Source organism: Rhinopithecus bieti, unplaced genomic scaffold (assembly GCF_001698545.2).
Source record: "Rhinopithecus bieti isolate Rb0 unplaced genomic scaffold, ASM169854v2 scaffold_3062, whole genome shotgun sequence".
NCBI lineage: Eukaryota > Metazoa > Chordata > Mammalia > Primates > Cercopithecidae > Rhinopithecus > Rhinopithecus bieti.
The window spans coordinates 1,886,860-1,910,707 of record NW_016804432.1 but is presented as its reverse complement, the minus strand read 5'-3'; the positions used below and the strand labels follow the sequence as shown (position 1 = coordinate 1,910,707).

General features: G+C 37.9%; 1 protein-coding gene across 1 annotated transcript in view; it reads right to left on the bottom strand.

Moving 5' to 3' along the window:
* The window catches only part of CCDC141 (coiled-coil domain containing 141), a 215,293-nt gene that overhangs the window by 58,473 nt on the left and 132,972 nt on the right, over positions 1 to 23,848 (bottom strand). Inside the window, 1 exon segment of the mRNA XM_017868275.1 lies at positions 11,796 to 11,968. Coding sequence (XP_017723764.1) covers positions 11,796 to 11,968 — 173 coding nt within the window.

The following is a 23,848-nucleotide window of genomic DNA, read 5'->3' as shown; positions in this document are numbered from 1 at the left end:
GTTAAGTGCAATAGACGCATTATTTGATAGACTCCTTAAAATAACTTTGTGAAGTGTCAGAAAAGCAGCAATAACTTCAATTTTTAGCCAATGAAACTGAGCCTTCACAGGCGACATAACTTGCCCTAGAGACACACATCTAATAAGTAGCAAAGACTTGATTTAATGTCAAGTCTCTCTGCTACCTGAATAGATAGACTTAATATACTTAACAATTTTATTGAATTAATGATTAGTTATACATCTTACCTTCAGGAAATTTAAGGAAAACAGATTACATTGGTTTAGTTTTTACCATAAAATGCCATAACTACAACTAATAAAAACAGTCATTGAGCTCTTACTGTGATAAGGCACCATTCTTAATGTTTTAAGTAGTCTCTTTTCTAATCCTCATAACAACCCTATGAGCTGAGTAGGACTGTTATCCCCATTTCGTAGATGAGTAGACTGAGGAACACAGAGACTCTCAGTAACTGGCCCAGATCTGAAATGGCTGACATCTGATCTCAGAGTTCACATTCTACACCTCATAGTGCTTTTTCTGGGTCTATGACACATGACTTGGGGTAGGCAGTATTTTCTCCTCTAAAATTTCACTTTGCCTTGAGTTGAGTGTTCTTGGCTGTCGTAGAATCAGGGGTGGCCTGGCTGACATGCTCTTTTGAAACCTGGCTTTTCCAGGTAATGCAATGCCTGCTGCAGTTTTCCAAGTGGCCACTAGAGGGTCATGGTAGCTTGTTCAAATTACATCCTGTCTTGAAGGTCCCTCCAGCACAAAAAACAGGTAAACAAAACCAAACCAAGCATTCCTTCCATAAAATGTTGCTTTTTAAATAACCTACAATTTTAACTTAGGTGAATTACAACCAACCATATAGGATATCTCTATCTCTCTCTGTTTTTCAGTAACCTTGTAGATTCTGTCTCATTTTGTGGTGATTTATGCCTTATTATGTGATTCTATTGCGTTGTAAATTCTTTGAGGGAAATAAATGGTGTCCTATTTATTCTTATATCCCTTGTAGCCCTGAACACACAGCCTTTTAAGTAGTCGAATATCAATGCCCATTTTCAAATAAAATAAAATAGTCTCTGGTCATTATTTAAGGGAAGAATACACATAGATTTAAAGATTGAGAAGAACATACGCACAGTTACCATATTTGGAATGTCATAGTAACAGTGTCCAGCAGTTTTAAACAATGATGACTTGCACTTTCACCACTTGTAGAAGTTTTAGGCTATCCAAAGACTGCCCAATTTCTTCTTTGGTATGCTTTGGCATTTATAGTTAGGTTAAACCAAAATTATCATGTGTAGTTTGATACTTCCTTCTATTTAAAGCTTTAGAGGGACAAACTGAACTGCCTTGTCATTCTGTGCATCATTGCCCGTCCTGTGTGTACTCCATTCTCACATGTGGCTTAGATTCTTTTCTCGGGAAGAGAAGTTTCCATTCATCTTGGTTACTCTAGCCAGTTCCCATTTCCCTCTCTCTATGCCCTTATAACTTGGTCATCTCTGTCTGATTGGGCAGTAACCAGTTCCTTTTCTCTGATTCCCAATTGGAAGATATCCATCACATTCCCAGTCCTAGGGCTTTTTCTATTTCTTCTTAGTGACATCCTAATCTGCAGGTTACATTCAGCCCTGATTCCATCCTTTTCCATTAGAAACTTTATACGGTGATACCAGACTTCTCTTTTGAAAGTTCTAAAACATTTTAAAACCTGCATAGCATGCATATTGACAGTTTCCTCAGCACCTGAACGGCAGGTGGTCTGATCAAAGGAAAGGTATGACCCCACTCTTTGCCAGCAATTCTTACATGAACTGAAAATAAATTAATAGAATCTCATCAGTCTTCCAGAAATGAGTCCTATTACTTTACAATCTTATTAAATTAATGATGAAACTTGGTTGAACCAAAAACGTGGTGCCCTGTCATTTTGTTCTGATTTGGAAGCAACACTGCCCATGTGCAGTCTGATTGGGTGGGAGAGGGGCTAACAATGGGCTAGACTTCTAGCTCTAACAGTCTGTGGCTCTGTGATTTGCATTGGAAATATTGATTGACCTTTGGGCCGTCTCTGTAAAAATGGATTAGAGGATGCCTGTCTGTAGTGTGAACATGCGGTACATCAGATTATTCCTGATGTTGACTTTGACTTTTCCAAGCATCACAGACTGAAGGCTTCTTCAGGCATTTGTTAGAAACTCCAAATGAGAACATTCTCTCCCTTACTCATTCAGCCAATAGAGGGGAGTGGAGGAGGAAGAAAAATAATTACTTTTTTTGTTTCTCAAAGAGCAGAAAATTTGGTTCAAGAATAGGCTGTTCTATTTACTGTATGGAAGCAGTTGCCTTATCTTTGCATTTGTTGTAAATTGGGGCTGGAGGAGGGGAGCAAATTCCAATGTTAATGTGTTCTAATGATCATTTCTGAAGAATGGTAAGTTGCTTTCAAACCTTTCATAAATTACTATTGTCAGCCCATCTGGATTAGGAGCTGAACCAGATGGTAAGCACTTGACAGCTTACTCTGTCTCATTGGGAGAGATTAGCTGACCATATTTTCTTTTGTCTCTGGACAAATCATACTTTGAAGATGGAAAAAAAATCTTCCTTATCTTTAGCTTGCTGCTTCTTTTAACAGGAACCTGAAGAGTGTCTTTTATGTTTATGGTTGTCTTTATTTTGAGGAAACAACTGCTGCTCTCTAGTTTTCATCCCCACTTTGAAAAAGTGCCATTTATACTGTAGAGGTGAAGTGCCTACGTTTCTACAATAAATTTGATTCTTATTTAAGTTATATAATTTGAAAATCTCTCCCACCAAACATATCTGTCTCTCTCTCTCTCTCTCTCTCACACACACACACACACACACACACACACAATCTTTTATGTATAGATAACAAAGTAGAAACAGAAAGCAGTAAGTGTGGCTGAAGATACAGGGCACCTGAGTTCTTGTTCAGATGCATGTAGAGATGGCCAGAAGTTCCATTTCTGTGAGGCCATAGAGACCAACATATATGTTCTATTTGAAGGGTGCCATTGCTAGGATTCTTCCTGAAATCAGTAGCAGAGCTGAAATTCTCCACCCTCATTAGGGGAGGTTGAAAATACTGCAGCCAACTGCTATATCCATGGGGGCCATGGAATCAAACATGGCGAGCCATCAAGAACCACATCAAGCCCTCTTCTGGTTTTCTGACTGCATCTTCAAGAGCCAGAATATCTCTATAGACGTTTGTGTGACCCTGATCAAATAACAGAAGGACATTTTATGGTGGACTGAAGGTACTATGAGTCCAGGTGGTCACTGCAAAGCTGCTAAGGAGGAAAGAGCAAAGAGAGAAGAAAGTAAGCAAAAGAAAGTCAAAGAAAAAAACCCTCCCACTCCAAATGAGAGTGCAATCCAAAATCTCAAAACACATGAGGAAAAGCAAATCCAAGATACATTCAACAACCAAGAGATAAATGTACTCCATTTGTAAAGAAAATAAGTACAGCAATCTGACAATGACTTTAAAGTAGATGCCTGAGATCGTCAGAGAGATTAAAAAAACCAACACCCACAATAAAAGACCAAGAAACTTTGAAACAAAAACAGTCAGAAATAAAGCAAAATTTGATACAAAAAAATTAGAAATCACAGAAATGAAAACAATATATTTTCTAAAATAAGAAATCAATGAATGAAAACAAAGGGGAAATTGACAAAAGAGAAAAGAGCCTGAGGACCCAAGGAGAATGCAACATGAGGAGTTAAAATAGTGAAAAAAAAAAAACAAAGACAGGTAAGAGACTGGAAAGAGACCAAGAGGCTCCAACATTCTTCTAATAGAAGGTGGAGGAGAAGAGAAAAAAAGGTAATGGCAGAAAAGTAATATTTAAAAAGATAATTGCTGAAATTTTCTCATAATTTGCGACATCGTACTGAGATTAAAAGGGCACAGCAAGAGCTAAACAGATAAATGCCCACATTTGAGATTATTTGGAAAACATAAAAATATCTTTTAATGTATTTCCTTCCAAAAAGACTTTCTTTTTGGCAATCCCCTGGCCCTCCTCGCCTACTCCACCCCACATTAGTATTATGCCATATAGAGAACTTGGGCCCCACTTGTACCTACTTACTGTTATATTGTGAGGATACTCTGTCTTAAAATATTCTTCAAAACACCATTTGATAGGGACTTAGAATATTCCATTATGTGCTTTCCCTTAAACTATTCAAACATTTCCCTAGTTTCTACAAATATTTAGGTGGTTTTTGGATTTGCACTATTATAAATAGCACTGTGATCAGCATCTTGTTAATAAATATGTCCCCTCACATCTGTTTCTGTCTCTTTTCTTTGTCCTCTTCTCCCTAAACCCTGTAATATGAGAGGACTCCTCAACCACCCAGGGCAGGGATTTCTGCCTCTTTAGTCAGCCTTCCTCTGGAGGTTCTGTGGATCCAGATCTTTTTACTCTGGGATCTTTGCTACTTCACGTCACATCATCAGCATTATAAATGAATACATTCATATTGCAGTGGTAAAGATACTTTATGAGAATCTAGTGTAGTTACTACTGGATTTAATGGAAAGTCTGAGCTTTTGGTACTTTTCATACTAAAGAGTTTTAGAATGATAAAATCTTTAACAGTGTTAACAAGCCAAGATTGCAGTTATGACATTTACCCAGCCTCTAAAAAGAACAGCTTAATATAGACATGAAAATATTTGGAAAGTGGCTGGGTTAAGACTGTCAAAAGAACTCAACTTTGTAATTTCCTAAATTTCACTATCTGACATTTACCATCTAAATGCATCATCAAACTCTTTTAAAAGCAGTTATTTTTAAGTTCTTAAATGCTTAGTACAGTTCATATAAAATGCAGGCATAGACAAATCTACTAGGCAAAGGAAATGTGTTTGCTTTGCTGGAGAATGGAGATTGTTTTTGTTTGTTAAGATCTTTGTAAATATTTTCATTATGATAAGGGCTTTCCTTCAATGTCATGCCAACCCCTTAACATTTCAAATCAAGTCACCCAGTATGTAATACTAGAGTAATGTAATACTAAGCTAAGGAAGGTAAAAAGAGGTTTCTTGGGTGGTTTCAGCCCTGGCGTGATATCGTAGTCTGAATGAGGACATGATACTGTCACAAATGAAATAACTAAAGAGTGATTCAGCCCAGCACAGAATGAAAAGTGAAGCCATGAGATAGACATGACAAATAAAAAGGAATTCAAATAAACTATTATGTGGTAGGTATTGATTCAGCTCATCTCGGCTTGAAGATGTAGACCCCATCTCAGTCTACCAAATACAGCAACTGTTCATAGCCCTCTCAGATTTCACCCTTTCACCTGGTCTGTCCTGATCTCAGACTTTAGGATTGTGTCTCCCATCTCTGAAGAAGTGACCCTAACATCTACTGTACTCATGGTCCCCTCATGCGTGGAGCACACTTCCTTGATGTGCTGCTCCCTGACTGGACATGGGACAGGTTCAGGGGATTTGGGGTCAGTTTTATATGGCTTTGATCGTCCCTGAGGCCTGGTGCTGCTATGTCATATAAGATGCTCATATGTACATTTAATAACTTCTGAAATGAACTGAAAGAAAGAAAAACTTTGCAGAGAAGTTGGGACTTGAGCTGAAGCTAGAAGTTGGAGTAAATTTTCAGTGCACAAAATATACATTTTTTAAATACATTTTTTAAAAGGATCCATGTTCATTTAGCCACAGGCTTTTAGTTATTGATTAAAGCTGAATGAAAGGAGTAGAAAGACAAAAAGCTAGCAACCTAATAGTAGTTCAGATCAGCCCTTAAGTACTCACACAACCTCTTACTGCAAGGTTACAGGCAATAGGGCAAGTTATTAAACTTCTCTGTGCCCCAGTTTCCTCATCTGCAAAACAGGGACAATGATAATAGTAGTACCCATTTCACAGGGTGGTTTTGAGGATTAAATTAATTTATGTCTAGAGCACAGACGTGTTTGCCATTATTGCTAACGAGTCATTGAACACAGTGTACCTCCCCCCTCACTTTGTAGTCTTGTCTGACACCCCTTCTCCCCCTGCCACCCCCTCCTCCAGTCACACCACCCCTGTCTCTGTGGCACCCTTACTATTGCTCTGCCTGGTCCACTCACCTCTCGGCTGCTTACAGGGTAATCCCCTTTGTTCTTAGAGAGTCTTTCTCTGACTACAATGTCTAAAATGATCTCCTGCTCAGTCACTCTATCTCATTTCCCTTTTATATTTTTTCATAGTACTCATTCCTGGGTAAGAGCATCTTAGGTATTTGATTTATTTGTTGGCTATTTCTTACCACCAGAATAGCATAATCACCATGAAGATGGACACTTCACCTGTCACATTCGATGCCTGGGAACATCTGATTTACAAAAGATGCTCAATAAATATTTCTGAATAAACAAATGAAGAAATGGATCATGTTCTGTCCAAAAAGTTCATAACCATGCACAATATTAACCAAAGGAAGTAGCAGTAACCAATGCAAATGAAAATTGTGGGAAAAGAAAGCAAAATCCAATTAACTCCTGTTTTATGTCTCTATAAAATATGAAAATATGAAGACCTACATTAAGAAGGCAGGAAGTGTTGGATCAAAACAGATAAGTGTTAAAGTTATACCAAAGCAAAATATTCAGTTAGGATAAGGCATATAAGCTTAAATCTACCATGATGAGGTAGAATGAAAACTTATACAGTCCTTTAGGCAGGTGTAGAAATTGAGTTAAGTCTGAAGCAAGTTTATTTGTAAATTATATAAGTTAATTTTAGCAAACGGGAAAGGCAAATGAATACTTCACAAGGTAGCCTGGTCTTGCTGGGTTTTGTATGTTTTCAGCTCTGAATTGGTAACTGAACTGAGAGAAAAAAAGGAGGTCCCTCATTTTTGTCCCATTATAGAAAACTTTACCTTCACACAAGGTCCTGGACCCAGCACTTCCAATCACCACAGATTCCTGTGTCTTAATAAATCCAAACTTCTGCTTGGTAGCAGGCCATCTTTGGTTTTTCTTTAGACTTGGTTCTCAAGGATGATGCTTAGGGAGAGATGAGGAAGGCTGGAAGCCAGGGGCTTTTAACCTCACTATAAGTCTTAGTTTGGCCATTTCTATGATTTAAGTATGGTTCGTCCCCACCAAAACTCCTGTGGAGGCTTGGTTCTCAATGAGGTGGTGTTGGGAGGTGGTGTCTTCAAGAGGTAAATAACATGGTCATTAAGATGGATTAACGTATTTTTCATAAGTCTGGGTTAGTTCTCTCAGGAATAGATTAGTTCCCACTAGAGCAGGTTGTTATAAAGCAAGGCTGCCTCTTGTGTTTTGCCCTTTTTTCATACATAACTGGTTTCCTTCCAGTTTTCCATCATGTTAGGAGGCAGCATGAGGTTCTTACCAGAAGCTGACCAGATGTGGCCACCCAATCTTGGCCCTCCAGCCTCCAGAATCATGAGCTAGATAAACTTCTTTCCTTTACATACTACCAGTCTCAGATATTCTTCTACAGCAACAGAAAATGGACTGAGACAACTGTTATTGCATACACTTTTAGGCATCATAAAGAATGCACTAAAATGCCTTTAAAATTAAAGTGGTTATGTGACAGATACTGTACTCCAAAAAGATAACAACTATTTAATAATGACTCAGAATTATCATCAGATTAAATGCAGGAAATAGAAAAGGCAAGAAAACATGTAAATAACCACAATTTGCTTTGTGAAGCTGCTCAAACTTCAAATGTATTTGATTGCATGATAGTAAAACAGTGTAGGCCTGTTCCTAATAAAGTAGTAATTACCGAACAGTAACGAAAATGTCTCAGATTTACTAAGGAAGCTTCATCTCAGATAAATGTAAACTTCTGAGGTCCTATTTTTTGACTAACAGAAAAAAAAATCAGATCAAAGGGACTCTGAGATTCCTACCTGCCCCAATACTAAATTAAGCCTTTTATTACATTAAGGTGTTTATCTTCCCTATTTCAAATATTACCTTTCCAGTTAGTGAAAATGAATACAGTTTGATACAACTGACTGCGCTGTAATCATTTGAAACAACCATATTACCCTCAGTATTTTTTTAAGCTCTTTATATAGAAAGTAAAAAAGTATAGTTATACACCATATAACATTTCAATCAACAATGGTGCTCCCACAAGATTATAATGCTGTGCTTTTACTGTACTTTTTCTATGTTTAGATACACAAATACCACTGTGTTTCATTTGCCTATAATATTCAATACAGTAACATGCTGTGCAAGTCTGCAGCCCGGGAACAACAGGCTAGCTTAGCTATGTAGTAGGCTATACCATGTCTAAGTATGTGTAGGTGTGTGTGTAAGATGTGTGTAAGTGCACTCTATGATGTTCACACAACAGCAAAATCACGTAAGACTCATTTCTCCGAATGCATCCTCACTGTTAAACGATGTATCACTGTACTTGTTTATTAAGCCCTCTCTATGTGCTGACGGTGGTGCACATAGACAGGGCTCAACAAACAAGTGAGTTTGTGCTCAACTGGTGGTGCTGTCTCATTCAATTTTTTAAAAAACTCTCTAAAATGTATATCTTCATTTTACAAAGGGAAAACTGAGATTCAGAGAAATTAAGTTTAAATGTCATGGCATTGTTTTGGCACTCAGAATGTATGAATTAAAATTCCTTTAGCATGAAGTCTTGGGTTTCTTATCCATACCAGGTTTTTGGTGTCTGGTAATAGAAACCTTAATATATTGTGTCCCATGAGTGTGGCTGGCACTCAGAAGTCTCAGAAGCTACTGTGATGTTCAGCAATATCTGTTTTGTTCTGTTGAAATTTACATTGATTTCCATTGCCAGCATTCTAAACTCCATCTTCACCCCAGCAGTGGCTGCAACTTGAAATATTATCCTTACATTCTATTTCTTTCCTGTGATGGTAACTCAGTTCATTGAGCACATAAATTATTAGATGAGGAAAGGGAGCAAATCCCAAACAGAATACATGGGATTGAGGTCAATAGCAACGTATGGCTCTAGTTTGCAACTGACAGTCTAATGCATTTCAGTTCAATTTTTAATGGGTTTTTATTCTACATCTACCTTCTGAATCCAAAAATGTCCTTTGCCAAGAAACAATTTTATTTTATCTTTAGCTCCTCCTGCAAAATGAAGATAGTATTGATTTATAAAATATAAAATCTCGAGGAAACCAAATGCTTTGGAACTACAATGTTGACAGAAACCATATTGCTAAAGATTTTCTTAAACCCACTTACCTAAGCATTAATTCAAGCTTTTTGAAATGGTACCTAATTATTTCTTCTTCTATTGAAACCAGTCTGCATCACGAAAACAGGATTGTAGCTGTCTCTTTGAAAATGATAATTATGTTAAAATTAAGACCAAAAGAGCAAAAGAGGTAAAAGAAAACTGGTATGGATAAGGAAACTAAGACTAGTGTCAAGGGAGTTTAATTTCATACATGTGGAGTGTCAAAAACAATGCCATGACATTTAAACTTAACTTCTCTCAATCTCAGTTTCCCATTTATGAAATGAAGATGTCTATTTCATAGAGTTTTTTGTTTGTTTGTTTTTTGTAGTTGAATGAGACAGCACCACTCTTGGCACATAAAGAAGCAAATAAACATATCAGCCATTACAAAATGATGGCTAAAAATAGTCAATAAAACCTCAAACATAGAATGTATATAAAATAAAAGCAGCTTTCCTCTTACATGTAAGTTTTGAAAACAAAGAATTACTGATTAGAGCAAACAGGATAAAATTCAGCAGTAAAAAGTTGTGACTACTTTTCTAACTCCAGGAGTTAAGTATCAAAACTGAATCGGGAACTTCAGTTTCTGGTCAAGAGGCAGGGACTGGATTTACCCTCATATCTTAACCAACTAGAAGAACAAGTACAGGAACAACGGTTTTCAGACACGGAACAATTAGTAGCACAGGGCAGTGATGGGTTAGAGAAGGAAAATACATGAGATGAGCCTTATGATTGCACTAGTTTACTGCCTGGAAGGTAGTTTTTAGATCAAAGCTCAGAGAGGTGGAACCTAAGCAGAGCCCAGAGTTCTTGCTGAGTTGAGAAGACAGGAATCAGGCTTTGAGTCAAGGCATCTCAAATTTGTGGGCAGGGTACCAGACAGGAAGGAGTAACCCACCAACAGAACTCCGGAGATTTGGGCAGAGGTCTTCAGCTACACGGTGATCTCCCCATGCGTGAGAGGAACCTTTCCACAGCCAGGGAACGTGTCACAAGCAAAGAGTAGCCTGACCAGAGAAATAACATCTGTCCGTGCTTGGAGACCCATTTGTTAAACTGAGATTGGAGCATTTTAAAATTATAACTGGAAACCTCACTGCTTAATTCAGTCATCGTATGACTCAAATCAATGTCCAACATGTACCCTGATGTCCAACCTTCCACCCCACAGGACATTTTCTGTATTGCTCAAGACATTTATACATTCTGGAAAAGCTGGAAAAGAGGAGAAGGAGGAGTTCCAGTATCCATATTTTGTGCCTGGATGGGAGGGAACACCTTGAAACTCCTGAAGCCTAGTAGACACCCCTATTACCTACTGCATGGCTTGGAGCTAAAGTAAAGAAACTTAGTAAAAAACACAGTTATTCATTTTTCAAAGGGGAGAATCCCTTGTCTTCATAGTCTCAACTTTTTGGCTTTTATTGGAAGACCTTGGATTATTTCTAATCTTAGTTGTGCATGGTCCTGTAGCAAATATCAGAAATGCTGGGTTAAATACCTCTGTCCAGATTCAGACTGTCTTCTGGAAAGAATGTTCCCCAAACCCAAAGTTACCAAATCAACACCTTTAAACACGTCTAAAATAGAACAGAACAGGGATTTAAACAGAAATAAAATGATTTTTATCACATTTCACCTATTTCATGGTTCTTCAAACTGAATGTCTTTGAGTTTCAAGGAGATTGTAGACATGGAAGGTGAAAAACTGGGTTTAACCCATCTATAATATATATTTTTTTGTCTCTGTCAAAAATGTAAGCCCTGCTTTCATTTCTTCCTGGTCAATATGCGTTCCACTATCTGCTCCGTCATTTCCTCTTTGTCTTCCAATCCCTGGTCTTTCCCGTACTTTCCTACTGCATTCTCTCTCTCTTTCTCAAGGTCTTTCTCTCTCTTCATACCCACTAAGCTCAACACTGATGCATTCACCAAATGTGCTCATAAAACAGGCCCACCTAGAGCACTGTTCAAAAACATGGAGTCTGGTGCCCATGCCGTTGGATTAATAATTGTCACTGTTTACTTAGGGTTTTGCATGGTGAGCCACCAAGGTCTAACTGGAAGGAAATTCTGGTATTTTATTTTCTTCCAGTAAGAGAAAAAAGGGACAGGATAGACTCAAGACTCATGAACCAAAGGGAAGGAGCTATTCCATAAAGATGCTAGGGTTTGAAAAGCCTTGGGAACTAAAGCTCCATTTCTTATTTTGTCCATTTTCTTTCCCCGCCTCAGAAATGAGTAAACAGAAAGCTTTAGCATATGTAAGTCTCCAGGCTTAGAATATGGCCTCACTTCTGGATGAGCAATGGCTGGGTTCAGAATAGCTGTTGATCAAACTTCAACAGATCCTTTTAAGCCATATCATAATGCAGCAAAACATTAGAACCAGAAAAAGACAATCATGCATCTTATTTTTTAGCAGGTTGTGGAAACTGTGAAAAAGCTTGTTACACTGAGAAAGAAATCAACTTTACTCACCTGCAGGAGTCTACTTGGCTGATTAAGGTTTGTCCCTTTTGCAAAGCATCAGCTGTGCAGTCTTTAATTTTTCTATGTAATTCCTCATGCCTCGCTGCCAAAACAGCCAGACTTAAATCCTCTGATTTAAGGAGCTTAAGGTAAGCTTCAACTCTTCCAAGTACATCAAATGCCTGCCAAAGAAAACATACTTTCATTTTCTGCTTTTCTTGTTTAAAATCGACATCAACGTGTACACGAAACACTAGCAATTAAACCAGGCCAAACAATTTATTAGTTTCATTATAACAAAAAACAACCACCTTAATCTTGGAAGATTGTTGGAAAACAGCTGTATAGTTTTTTAGTGTTCCATTTAGGGAAACTGATCATAGCTTAGTTCAGCATAAATAAATGTCAATATCATAAAATCACCAAAATAGTTTACATTGAGAATGCATCTATACAACACAAAGAGTTATAACTGCATAGAATTTGGAGAGTTAGTCTGGTTTATTTTGTGCATTTTATACTGTATACAAATAATAGATGAGTTATTTAAATATATCATGCAGGTTTTTATGGCAAGAATGTTTCCCTAATATTCTTTAGAGGAAATTTCCCAGTAAATTCCACTTTGCTCTTGAAACACTGTAGGAAAATATCCAAGAAATTACGAATGTCCTTTTTTTCTCTTGCTTTTGCAGATATAAGACCTTCAGCCTACTCCATCCAATGCATCCATCTGTCTTCAGAAGAGTTTAGAATTCTGATTTGCAAGTTCTGATGCCTTGCAAAGAGTAAGACCAAGGTAATATTTAGCTTCTGACATGCATAAATAGGATTATGCAGAAAAAACATAGCCTTGCAAACCAAGATATTGTCTTGAGAGAAGATTTTCAAATTCCTTTATTTTCCTCCTTTATTAGCAGATCAACAACCCAGCATGCAGGATTAAGCTTATAGAATTAACATAAAGTAGAGAGGAGTTAGCCACTGGGACATTAAGGCTTAGCTGGTATTAACATGGAGGAGTGTATGATACAAAGGCAATGAAAGAAGACCGTGGGAATATGAGGAGAAAGAGAGAAAGCAGAGTGCAGTCGTCTTTGTAGGTCTCCTGGTATCTCACCTTATGTCTCTAGGAATAATTTCGACCTAGAGAACAAATGGTACATTGAAGAAAATCTGAATGGCATGGGACGTCTTGCCACATTGCCCTTTAGCACTATTGGAAGAAGCCACCTTAGGGAATGTTCCGTACCAATCTGGAAAATAGTCCTAACAGTCAGGCAGGGGCCTTGAAGTGTAGCCTCCCTGGGTTGCTGAGTTGGAAGCCAGTGAGCTTGCCAGGAGCTGACCAGTAGAGCAGGCAGACCCCACAGAAGACCCTAGGTAAGGATCCCAGACCAGAAGAAATGAGAATAGATGGGCTCATGAGTCCAGTACTACTAAGACCTAAAGGAGACCAGGCAAGCAAGGTTGAGCTGATGCTGGGGCAACACAGGTGAAGCCAAATGTAGAGGCTATGGTCATGGAGGTACACAAATGCACTCATGCCCCTGCACCTGCTGCCATCTCAGGGGGTGAGATCTAGTGGTAGAATTGGAACTGGACAAAATTTGAATTTATGAATGAAATCACTCAGTGTCTTACTATTTATGCACTGATATTCTATTTTCCCAGCAATGTCCTCATGTCTCCCATGCTGCAATTCTGTTTATTTAGAATGTTTAAAACAAAATCATTCTCACTTATTTAGCAGCGAAGAGGAAGTTATAACTATATTTTAATATAGTTATATTATAGTTATATAAATATATATATATAGTTATATAACTATATTTTAATAAGAACAGACTATGTGCTTGCTTCAATACTGTGTGTTGCACAATTCTTATTCAGTCAATGAATATTGAATGCCTGCTTAGTTCCAGACTCTCCTTAACCGTCCTAAGAGGAAGTAAGAAATTATCCCCAGTATATGACTGGGAAAACAGAGTCTCAGAGAGGTTAAGCAAATTGCAGAAAGTGACACTTCTACCAAGGAGTGGATTTGGGATTTATACCCCATTTCTTGACTCTGAGACCACTGCTCTTAAACCTTGGGCTGTGGTGCCATGTGGCAAAACTTCTTACCTTGGAAGGCTTAAGAAGGAAGGGCTATTTCAGATAAAGTTGTAATTTTGGGTGGAAAAGGAGAGATTTTAAAACTTACTTTTTGTAAGTATGTCTCTGCTTTTCCTTCTTATAGGTTAGAAAAGATACAGAGAAAGGTTGAGAGATTTCTCTTACACTATAGGACTGTAAAAGAAAGAGAATTTAATTAAAGAAACTTTGAACCTGAAGAACTCTTCTTTATCTCTTTTGCTTTCCTGCGGTTGGCAATGGAGCCGAGTGCAACAAAATGTTGATGTTAGAAAAGAAGTTGATTGGTCAGGCACAGTGGTTCATGCCTGTAATCCCAGCACTTTGGGAGGCCAAGGCAGGTGGATCACTTGAGGTCAGGAGTTCAAGACCAGCCTGACGGACATGGTGAAGCCTCATCTCTACTAAAAAAAAAAAAAAAATTAGCCAGGTGTGGTGGCACGTGCCTGTAATCCCAGCAACTCGGGAGGCTGAGGCAGGAGAATCACTAGAACCTGGGACGTGGAGGTTGCAGTGAGCTGAGATCATACCACTGCACTCCAGCCTGGGCAACAAGATGAAAGTCCGTCAAGAAAGAAAGAAGAAAGAAAGAAGAAAGAAAGAGAAAGAAGAGAGAGAGAGAGAGGAGGGAAGGAAGGAAGGAAGGAAGAAGGAGGAAGAAGGAAGGAAGGAGGAAGGAAGGAGGAAGGAAGAAGGAGGAAGGGAAGGGAGGGAGGGAAAGAAGATGATTTAAGACTTTCTCTATCCTTCCATAACCCATTGAAACATCATTTGCTAATAACCACTGTTTCTGAAAATTTTAAATACATTTTACAATTTGTATTGCTTATTTTGAATAAAGCGGAGTTTGTTATTAATCGAGGGTTTTTTGTTTTGTTTTGTTTTCTGAGACAGACTCTCGCTCTGGCACCAGGCTGGCATGCAGTGGTGCAATCTCAGCTCACTGCAACCTCTGCCTCCTGGGTTCAAGTCATTCTCGTGCCTCAGCCTCCTGAGTAGCTAGGATTATAGGCACACACCACCACACCCAGCTAATTTTTGTATTTTTAGTAGAGATGGGTTTCATCATGTTGGCCGGACTGGTCTTGAACTCCTGACCTTGTGATCTGCCTGTGTTGGCCTCCCAAAGTGCTGGGATTACAGGCGTGAGCCACCACGCCCGGCTGAGGGTTAGTTTTAAAGTCAATGCCTAAAGCAAAAATCTGGCATAGTCAAAATCGTCTTGAACTCCCTTAAATCACCCTTAAAGTTTAACATATGTGAATTAGTGCATATAGTAACTCGGATTCACATTTAGAATTGAGAACCCCTGAGCTACACTAAAGGAAGAAATAAAAGGGAAGTCTGCATGTAAATGTGAGAGCCTTCTCGCCTTTCTTCCCTTAAGATAATTCTCACGTTTTCAGTGTGAATGGAGAAAGAATAGAAAATTCCAAAGTGCTTTTTCTTGCTTACACATTTAACCCCATTTTCTAATATAAAGCCACTATAACCTTAATACATGTCATGATTGTTGTTTTGAGAATTAGGAAGAAAAATATAGAAAAGTAAGTGGGTTTCATGGCAAACATGTAGTAGGTACTTGGAAAATACTGGCTGTTATTCTAAATCTTGATTGATTGAGCCCATCTTTAAAAAGTCAATGAGAAGTGCATGGCCACCTGGTGCCTGTCATTCATCCCACACGGGCTTTTCCTCTGTGGCCCCACTGAACATCTGCCACTCTCAAATCCTCAGGCATTGGTCTCATCTTTATTGGAATTAGATGCTAAAACCACGAGGTCATTGAATGCTTGTGTGGTATCACTCCACCCCCTCCTGAATGTTACAATAAAAGTATTACTTCCTAATAAATGGGAAATAAATTGAAAGACTAAGCGTTCACTAGAAGTAGGGAATGATATACCAAGGACAAAGATAGCCCATAATGAGAATCAAAATAGTCAAATTATCTTCCAGAGCTTTTTCTCAAATGTGTAAGGAAAATATTTACTATAAATTGTTCTATGTATCACACTTAATAGAGCTACAGCAGTAGAAAGGAGGTAAGTGATTTTATTCCTTCATTAGCTCAACAAATACATATGTAGAATACCTATTGGTACGATGGGCTCGATACTGACCTCAATCCTAACCAAACCCTAATAGGAATAATCTATAGACACAGAAATAAGAGTTAAATGTCTGGACTTTAACAGGAAGCTACTTTCAAGAAGACTATACTGTCTGTGATTGTCTGAATTATACACAAAGTTCATCTCTCTTATTCCCATGCAGAATTTGCCAGGTCCATGTGCCAGTTCCAGAAATGAGCTAAGTATCATTGCTCTCACTTGATCTACCCTCAAAATAGAACTGCGTGCTTTACTATTTACCATATCCATAAAGAACCTGATATACTGGATCCAGCCTGGAAAGACTCCCTTTGCTGCACACGCAGTACAGAACATATTATTTCTGGCATTAAGAACACTGTGACCCCCATATAAACTCCTTTGGAAGCAGTGTTTTCCCTTTAGTCTTTTTTCCTTCACATATCTCTCTTTCTTCAAACCTTATATGTGCAAGTCAAATAAAGCTACTATGACTGGATTGGGGAGAAAGGATGTAGGACAAGGGTAATATTTTATCCCTCTGGTTCCTAGCTCTTCTTGACCATTTTATATGTACTATTCAGTTTTTAGGCAGATAAGAAGATGAATCCACTCTGTTTGGCCTTGTTTTGGTAAAGACTAAGGAGTTGCTTGGTGTTTGTTCTTCACAAAACCAATAAAGACCTTTCCTTTTTCACTTGTTTAGTACAGGACCCAAGGCAGCCTGCACCAAATCAAATAGAGATAGTATCAGGACATGACACGTTTCATTCTTTTAAAAATATCAACAAGACGAAATCAAACAAGAGCCGTGAGTCATCTAGCAGAATTCTATCATGCTGTTTCACAAAGGTGTTTAATAAGTAAAGTTGTTTGCTTCTTGATTAATCAATTTGAAGAGAGTCAACATTAAACAGGAACAACAACAGAAAGAAAACAGCAGAACCTAGAAAATTTCCTTCCATGAGTCTAGTGGCTGGAGAGAGTTTCGTTGGAATGCTTGTAACAACCAAAAACACAAAACTCAGCTAAGTGCTGAGTTGAGTCTAATTAGTGCTTCTAATTAGAGCACCAGATTCCATTACCTGTAGAGATTCGAAATTTCCCTTAGGTTCTGTTACAAAGACCAAAAGCTTCAGTTTCCTTTTCTACACATCACCTGAAGAGAACTTCTGGTGGTTCCCTCCCCATATCTGCCCAAGCTTTCAAATGCCATGAAGGCCAGGGTATAGGGGTGATGTGATTTTTAAGCTCCCAATATTTGCTGTCCCTTGCTGCAGCTCCAGCTTATTCCTTGCCTGTCAATGGCAGTTGCTCCTGGACCCCAGGGCTCCTTCCTTGTTCCAGGGTGAATTCATGGTATTAATGAGAGGTATTAAATGCCATTAGCACCTATGGAAGCTTTTGTCTCATAATCTGGAAAGCTGAGAAAACACTGGAATAAAAGAGGTTTGGGATTGAAAGTGGTATGTATCTGAAGCATTTTATAAACAAGGAATGGAGGAAGTTTATGCATTGACCATCTTTGTTCTGAGGAATACAACTAGACCCATTCAATAGCACTTTAGGCAGCTAGTCACTATTTATAATTTCTGGTTTCTTTTCTCTAAGTTGACCTGAATGACTTTAAGATGATCTTGGAAATATTAATATAGAAAATGTCCATTTATAATGTGTTAAGCATTTATTTTTTCACTTAATCAAAAAACACTGAATCTATAGACTATGTACTCAGCTATGTGCTGGGAACGTGAAAATGAACAAAAGCATTACATCACATTAGAGATATAAAGACAAAATAATGGCTAGCACTTAGTGAGTGCTTAGCAGTCCTGTGCTGTAGCCATGTATTAACTTACTTAGCACAATGTCCTTGTAAGGTACCAATAGTACTTCTATTTTACAGGTTATAAAAGCCAGATGCACAGGGAGGTTAAGCGACTGCCCAAGTCATACAGCTAATAAATGTCCAAGATCAGATTCATACACAGGCATCTGGGCTCCAAAATCTACTATTATTTTGGCAAAGTGTCATGCTAGCAAACATTTCTAATTTTCACTTAATACCCTACAATTCCATTTATTTTACACTCCAACTCTATCCAAAAAAGATTGTGTACAATTTATCACCAATTATAAGAACTTTCATTATTGAATGAGACTCTCTGAAGTAGATAAGGATTATTAGACTGATTTTAGAAAAGAGAAAACTCAAGCTCAAAATGTAAATTGATCTGTCACATGGCCAGTCATTTATTCATTCATCCGACAAAAGTTTTTTCAACATATGTGACACACAAAGATTAGGACATCATCTCTCTCTAAGGCATACAGAGAAATAGTATGGAAATGATACAAAATAAGCAATTAGTGCTGCCTGGAGATGCCTCAGAGGAGGCACTGTGTGTAGATGACAAGCCCTTTACACAGCACGACCTGCCTTCTCAGATACGATGCAGAGATGAAGCTTAAAATTTGTGTTCGTTGTATATTAAAGTAATTAAGTTATCTTCTTTCAAAATGGTTAAGTCCCAAGTACCCTGGATCAATATAATCTCCAATGAACAATTTCATGTAGTTGGCCTTGAAACTCTAGAGTTTATAATATTTCACAGCTCTTAGTCTGCTCTAGTTAGTATAAGAATTAGGAAGAAAACTATAGAACTAACCCCACTAACTAGAAGTCAATGTTCTAGCTGTTCTGGTGAACACAAAGTGAAAAGAACCTGTTTCTTACCCTCAAGAAATTTTAATTTAGCCAAAGGAATCTACCCTGAAATAACTGTAATACTAGGCAGAATGTGTTTACCGCCAACAGAGAGATGCAACAATCTGATATTGCACATAGAAGAGAAACCAATTAATACACTCTTAACTTAGAAATTCATTGACAGCTTAGATATGAAAGGTATTCATGAGTGAGGACAATAAAATTGAACAGCTTGATTATCAGACTGTGAGATATGAACTGAGTTGTGAGCCCTCATGAGACACTTAAGATGTTAAAGGTGTTTCTTTTTCTATAATTTTTCTATGATATCTCTATTTTCATAATCGTATGCTAATAACAGCCATACTTATCAAATGCTTGCTGTGGTTTAAATAGCCTGACCTCTGAGCTCTAAAATCAAAGGTTTCTAAACCCAACAGTCATCATTCTCCCAGAGAGAGTACAGGAAGAAGGTAAATTAAGACAACATCTGCTTCTTGTGGTGAGGTTTGCATCATCATTGCTTTTTCAATTCTTAAATATCTCTGCATATTTAAAGACACGTTCAGCATAAAATAGAAACTCCTTCGCATGCTATTCAAAACCCTTCCTGATCTCCCCACCTGCTTCTACCACCTTCGTCTCTCATCACTTTACGTTTACATACTATACTCCTGGCAACTTGAATTATGTTAGGTTCCCCAAACATGGCATGACTTTGTACAATCCAGCCCTTCCTTGACCCTTCTTGCCCCATCCTTTAAAACTTATTTCAGGCCGGGCACAGTGGCTCACGGCTGTAATCCCAACACTTTGGGAGGCTGAGGCAGACGGATCACGAGGTCAGGAGATCGAGACCATCCTGGCTAACACGGTGAAACCCCGTCTCTACTAAAATACCAAAAATTAGCCAGGCATGGGGGTGGGTGCCTGTAGTCCCAGCTACTTGGGAGGCTGAGACAGGAGAATGGCGTGAACCCAAGAGGCAGAGGTTGCAGTGAGCCGAGATTGCACCACTGCACTCCAGCCTGGGCAACAGAGCAAGACTCCGTCTCCAAAAAAAAAAAAAAAGAAAGAAAGAAAGAAAAGAAGAAGAAGAAAAACTTAGCTCAGTGGTCACCTCCTCTGGGGAGCCTTCCTTGACTCTTTTTCCCTGGGCCAGGTTAAGGGTCTCCGCTCTGTGTGCCCTAATGCTTTGGGCTTACTCCATCATAGCTTTCCCACAACCCAGCGCACTTCTGTTCCCTTGTGTCTTGTCTAAACTTGACTGAGAATGTCTGGAAAGCAGGGATTATATCTTTCATTGCTTTTGCTCAAATACCCATCTGATGCATGGCAAGAATAGGAACACAACATATTAGCTGAATGCAAACATAGAGGAAGAGAGGGAGGGAATATAAGAAGCTTTAGTTATTTCTAAGAGAAAGGAGAGTTGTTCTGAAAAAGAGGAATTTAAGACAGGCTGCTGAGGAATTATAAAACTGAAAGTAATTACATTTTCCTTCATACCTAATAACATTTAGCCTATTTCTTGAATTTGTTTATATCACCTCAATAAATTCCTTCTGGATAATATTTTTAGGTACTCTACTTGGGCAGGTTTTTTAAAATTTCAATCTATACAACAACTGGACCATTTTGATTAATTGTTTTCATCAGCTGGGCCTAAAATGTGTTTATGTTGAAAACAGGAAGATCACATATATCTCACATATATATATATAAATGAAAAAATGTGTACCAAATTCCATGCTTAATTATTCTGTTTGCATCTGAAACAGTGATGTTGCTATAAGCATTACTGTGTATCACTGTAAATATCTTGAAAAAGCAATATCATCTTTTTAAAGGACATTAATGTTTCAATAGCTATGGCAGAAACAAAGGAAGCTATGACAATTGTTACATTTCAAACTACTTTTTGTGTGTTTCTTTGGCCACTCCAACTTTTGCTTCATCTTTGCTTTCAGACTGACCACCCAAAAATCAGACCATGTTCATAAAATAGATTTGTCCTCAGTTTCCTCTGCTTGCTTTCTTCAATGAAATCATGTCCCTGGGAATGGAAGGCATAGGACATGATACATTATGACCAGTCAGTCATGTTTTACAGTTTTGGGTTCAATTGCAGCAGTCCTGTAAAAACAGGCTCATCCCATTCTGTTTTTGAAACATATGATATATTTATCTCAGATTCAAACTACATTCCCTTAACAATGATAAATACATTTGGGGTGATCAATAAATATCAACCATAGCTTGTTTTCTGTGAACACGCTAGAAGTATAATAAATAAGATAATATATAATCCCGAAGGATGAATAATTTGGAGGATCGAGATGAGTTATTCTAATAGGTGCTAAATTCATATGTCATGCCATGTTCTCATAAGTCTTGTCAACATCTGATAATTAGAGGAACTCTTCTCCAATCAGCTATTAGTCAATGTCGACAACTGACACTTACTTGTATATTCTGCTAAGTGACTTAACAAATAGGTTCATTCACCAAACACATTAGGAAACTCTAAAAAGAATAGGAAGTATATCAGATTCTTGAGTTATACGGCTCACTCCACTTGAATCCAGTGGTTGGTTTACAGCAAGCAGCAGGTAGTGATGTTCCTAATGCCGTCTCAACATCGCCACCTGCTGCTCATTCCAGGTCCAAACATTCGTATCTCTAGTCACAGGCTGCGAGACACTTCCTCTGGGTGAGAAACATTCCTGAACCTTGGGTACTCATCAAACCCTAGTAGAACTAAAGGTAATCAATTGCACTCCTGAAGCCACTGGACAAAGGCAGTGGGGGAACTGTTGGCAATGTGGGCAATTAAGTGATAATTATATTTTACTGAATTTCACAAATTTTGTAAGTTTTGTTCTCTATTTTCCAGCATTTAGAACAATGCCTGACACATAGCAGCGACTCAGTAAATATATACTAAATAAGTGAATATCCAAGGAGAAGGGTAATTATTCTCATGAATTCACCTTTAAATAATAAAATAAATTATTTTGAAATATTTCTAGCAAATAATAATATCCCTATCTAGAATTGTTAGAGAGGCGAATGAATGAAAATGAAAAAAGGCGGGGCATGGTAGCTCACACCTATAACCCCAGCACTTTGGGAGGCCAAGCAGGGTGCATCCTTTGAGTCCAGGAGCTCAAGACAAGCCTGGGAAATATGGCAAAAAATACAAAAAATACAAAAAATTAGGCTGGTGTGGTGGCAACCCAGCTGCCTGGGAGGCTGAGGTGGGAGGATTACCTGAGCCCCAGAGGTCAAGGCTACAGTGAGCTATGATCATGCCACTGCACTTCAGCCTTGGTGACAGTGAGACGCTGTCCCCACTCCCTGAAAAAAATAGAAAGAAAGAAAATGAAAAGAAAAGGGGGAAGAGGGACTCCTCAATGATTTTAACCAGAAATATGATAAAAATCTGGATGAAAAAATATATATGATAGGAGAAAATTACTAAGTCTATTCTGCAGATAAAATTGGATATTTATTCTTTTATTTTAACAAAATTCAAAAAAGTAAAAGTATATTTAAAAAATCATGTATTTCACTTTTACCAAGCAGATATTCAAGTTATCCCACTCACTCATTTATATTTTGCATATGATACTAACAAATTTGATAGACTAGTATTTGACATAGAAATTGAAAAAGTATATTGACCTAGCTTCAATGAATTTGGAACAAGAAATTGTTTGCTGAAATATAATTCCACTTTTCAAGAATGAAATTGATTTTCAAGGAAAGTATCTTTTTGTAAAGTGCTGACTTCATCTTCTATTCCTGCAGTGCTAACATCCAGATTTGCATGTGCTAGGAGAGAAAGTTCTTCATGGATCTCTTGTGCTCCTACACATCTCACAGGTAGGTCAAGAATACAAGACTCTGACCCCTTTATATCTGGGCCATTTCTCAGTGTTGCGTCTGCAACTAGTAACCTTCAGGATTGAGGTGATGTTGCCCTCCAAGACAAAGAGCAGACTTGCTTCCTATTTGCTGTAAAACTACAGATTCTCCAAGCTTAGGGTTCCTCTCCTGAACCCCACCTGCTGCAGGTGCATACATCCATCAGGGCCCATCTGCATCACTCAGGGGGAACTGGGGCTAGGAGAATTGATGTGGTATGCTGACACTCTGGCTGCTGCTTTGCTATAATCAATCACCTCTGACCCAGAGGTCAGGTGTCTTCTGTAGTCATCCATGAAACTGTGATAAGTTAACACGTTAGCTTGAACATAGGGTAAAATCTCAAACCCCTCACAGTTCTTGAGAGCATGACTTCATCTAAGAACAGGAATGTTCACAATTAGGAAACCCCAGTGCACTCAAGGTACAACAAAGTGAATTTTCAAAAGGAAAATTCAGTGTTTCGGAGATAATTGATGATGTAAACTGAACATATCTTTTCACTAGTGTCAACAGAATTTTATTCTAGAAAAATCATTTTAAGGGATGTTGAAATTATATTAATTTTAAAACTTCAGTTCTTTATTTAAACTAGGGCTATAAGTATCATGCTAAGAATTGGGTAAAGTAGTCAAATTTTTATAAAATTTGGAGGTTTTACAATATAAATAAAACAAAATACCATTTATAAGCCACAAGAAGAGTTTTCTTCTTTAAGTAGATTTACACTACATAATTTCATCATTTATTTTGCTTAATTATATAGTATAAATAATATAGTTATTTTACTTAATAACACAGTAAAAAATTCATTCAACAGTCATGATTAAACATCTACATTCCAAACTCCAGCTTCTATTTTTGCTGAGGTAGAAATATCCATCATCTTTCACATTGAGTTCTTAGATTTGGAGTCAAATTATTTCCTTGATGCTTTGAAAAGGGAGAAAGGATTCTAACACTATTCTGAGTGCCACTTGGCTATAGAACCTGCTATAGTACGGATAAATCCCAGTGGAGCTTATTATAATTTGTATAGTTAGCATGCCATGGCTTTCAAATGATAAAATGGGGAATCTAGAAATCAAAAGTCTTTGTGATTAAGAAACATACATTCTCTTCTCCAGTCTGACCTGAATTACTCTATGAATCTGAGAAAGTAACTACTCTCTTCTTTTTTTTTTTTTTTTTTT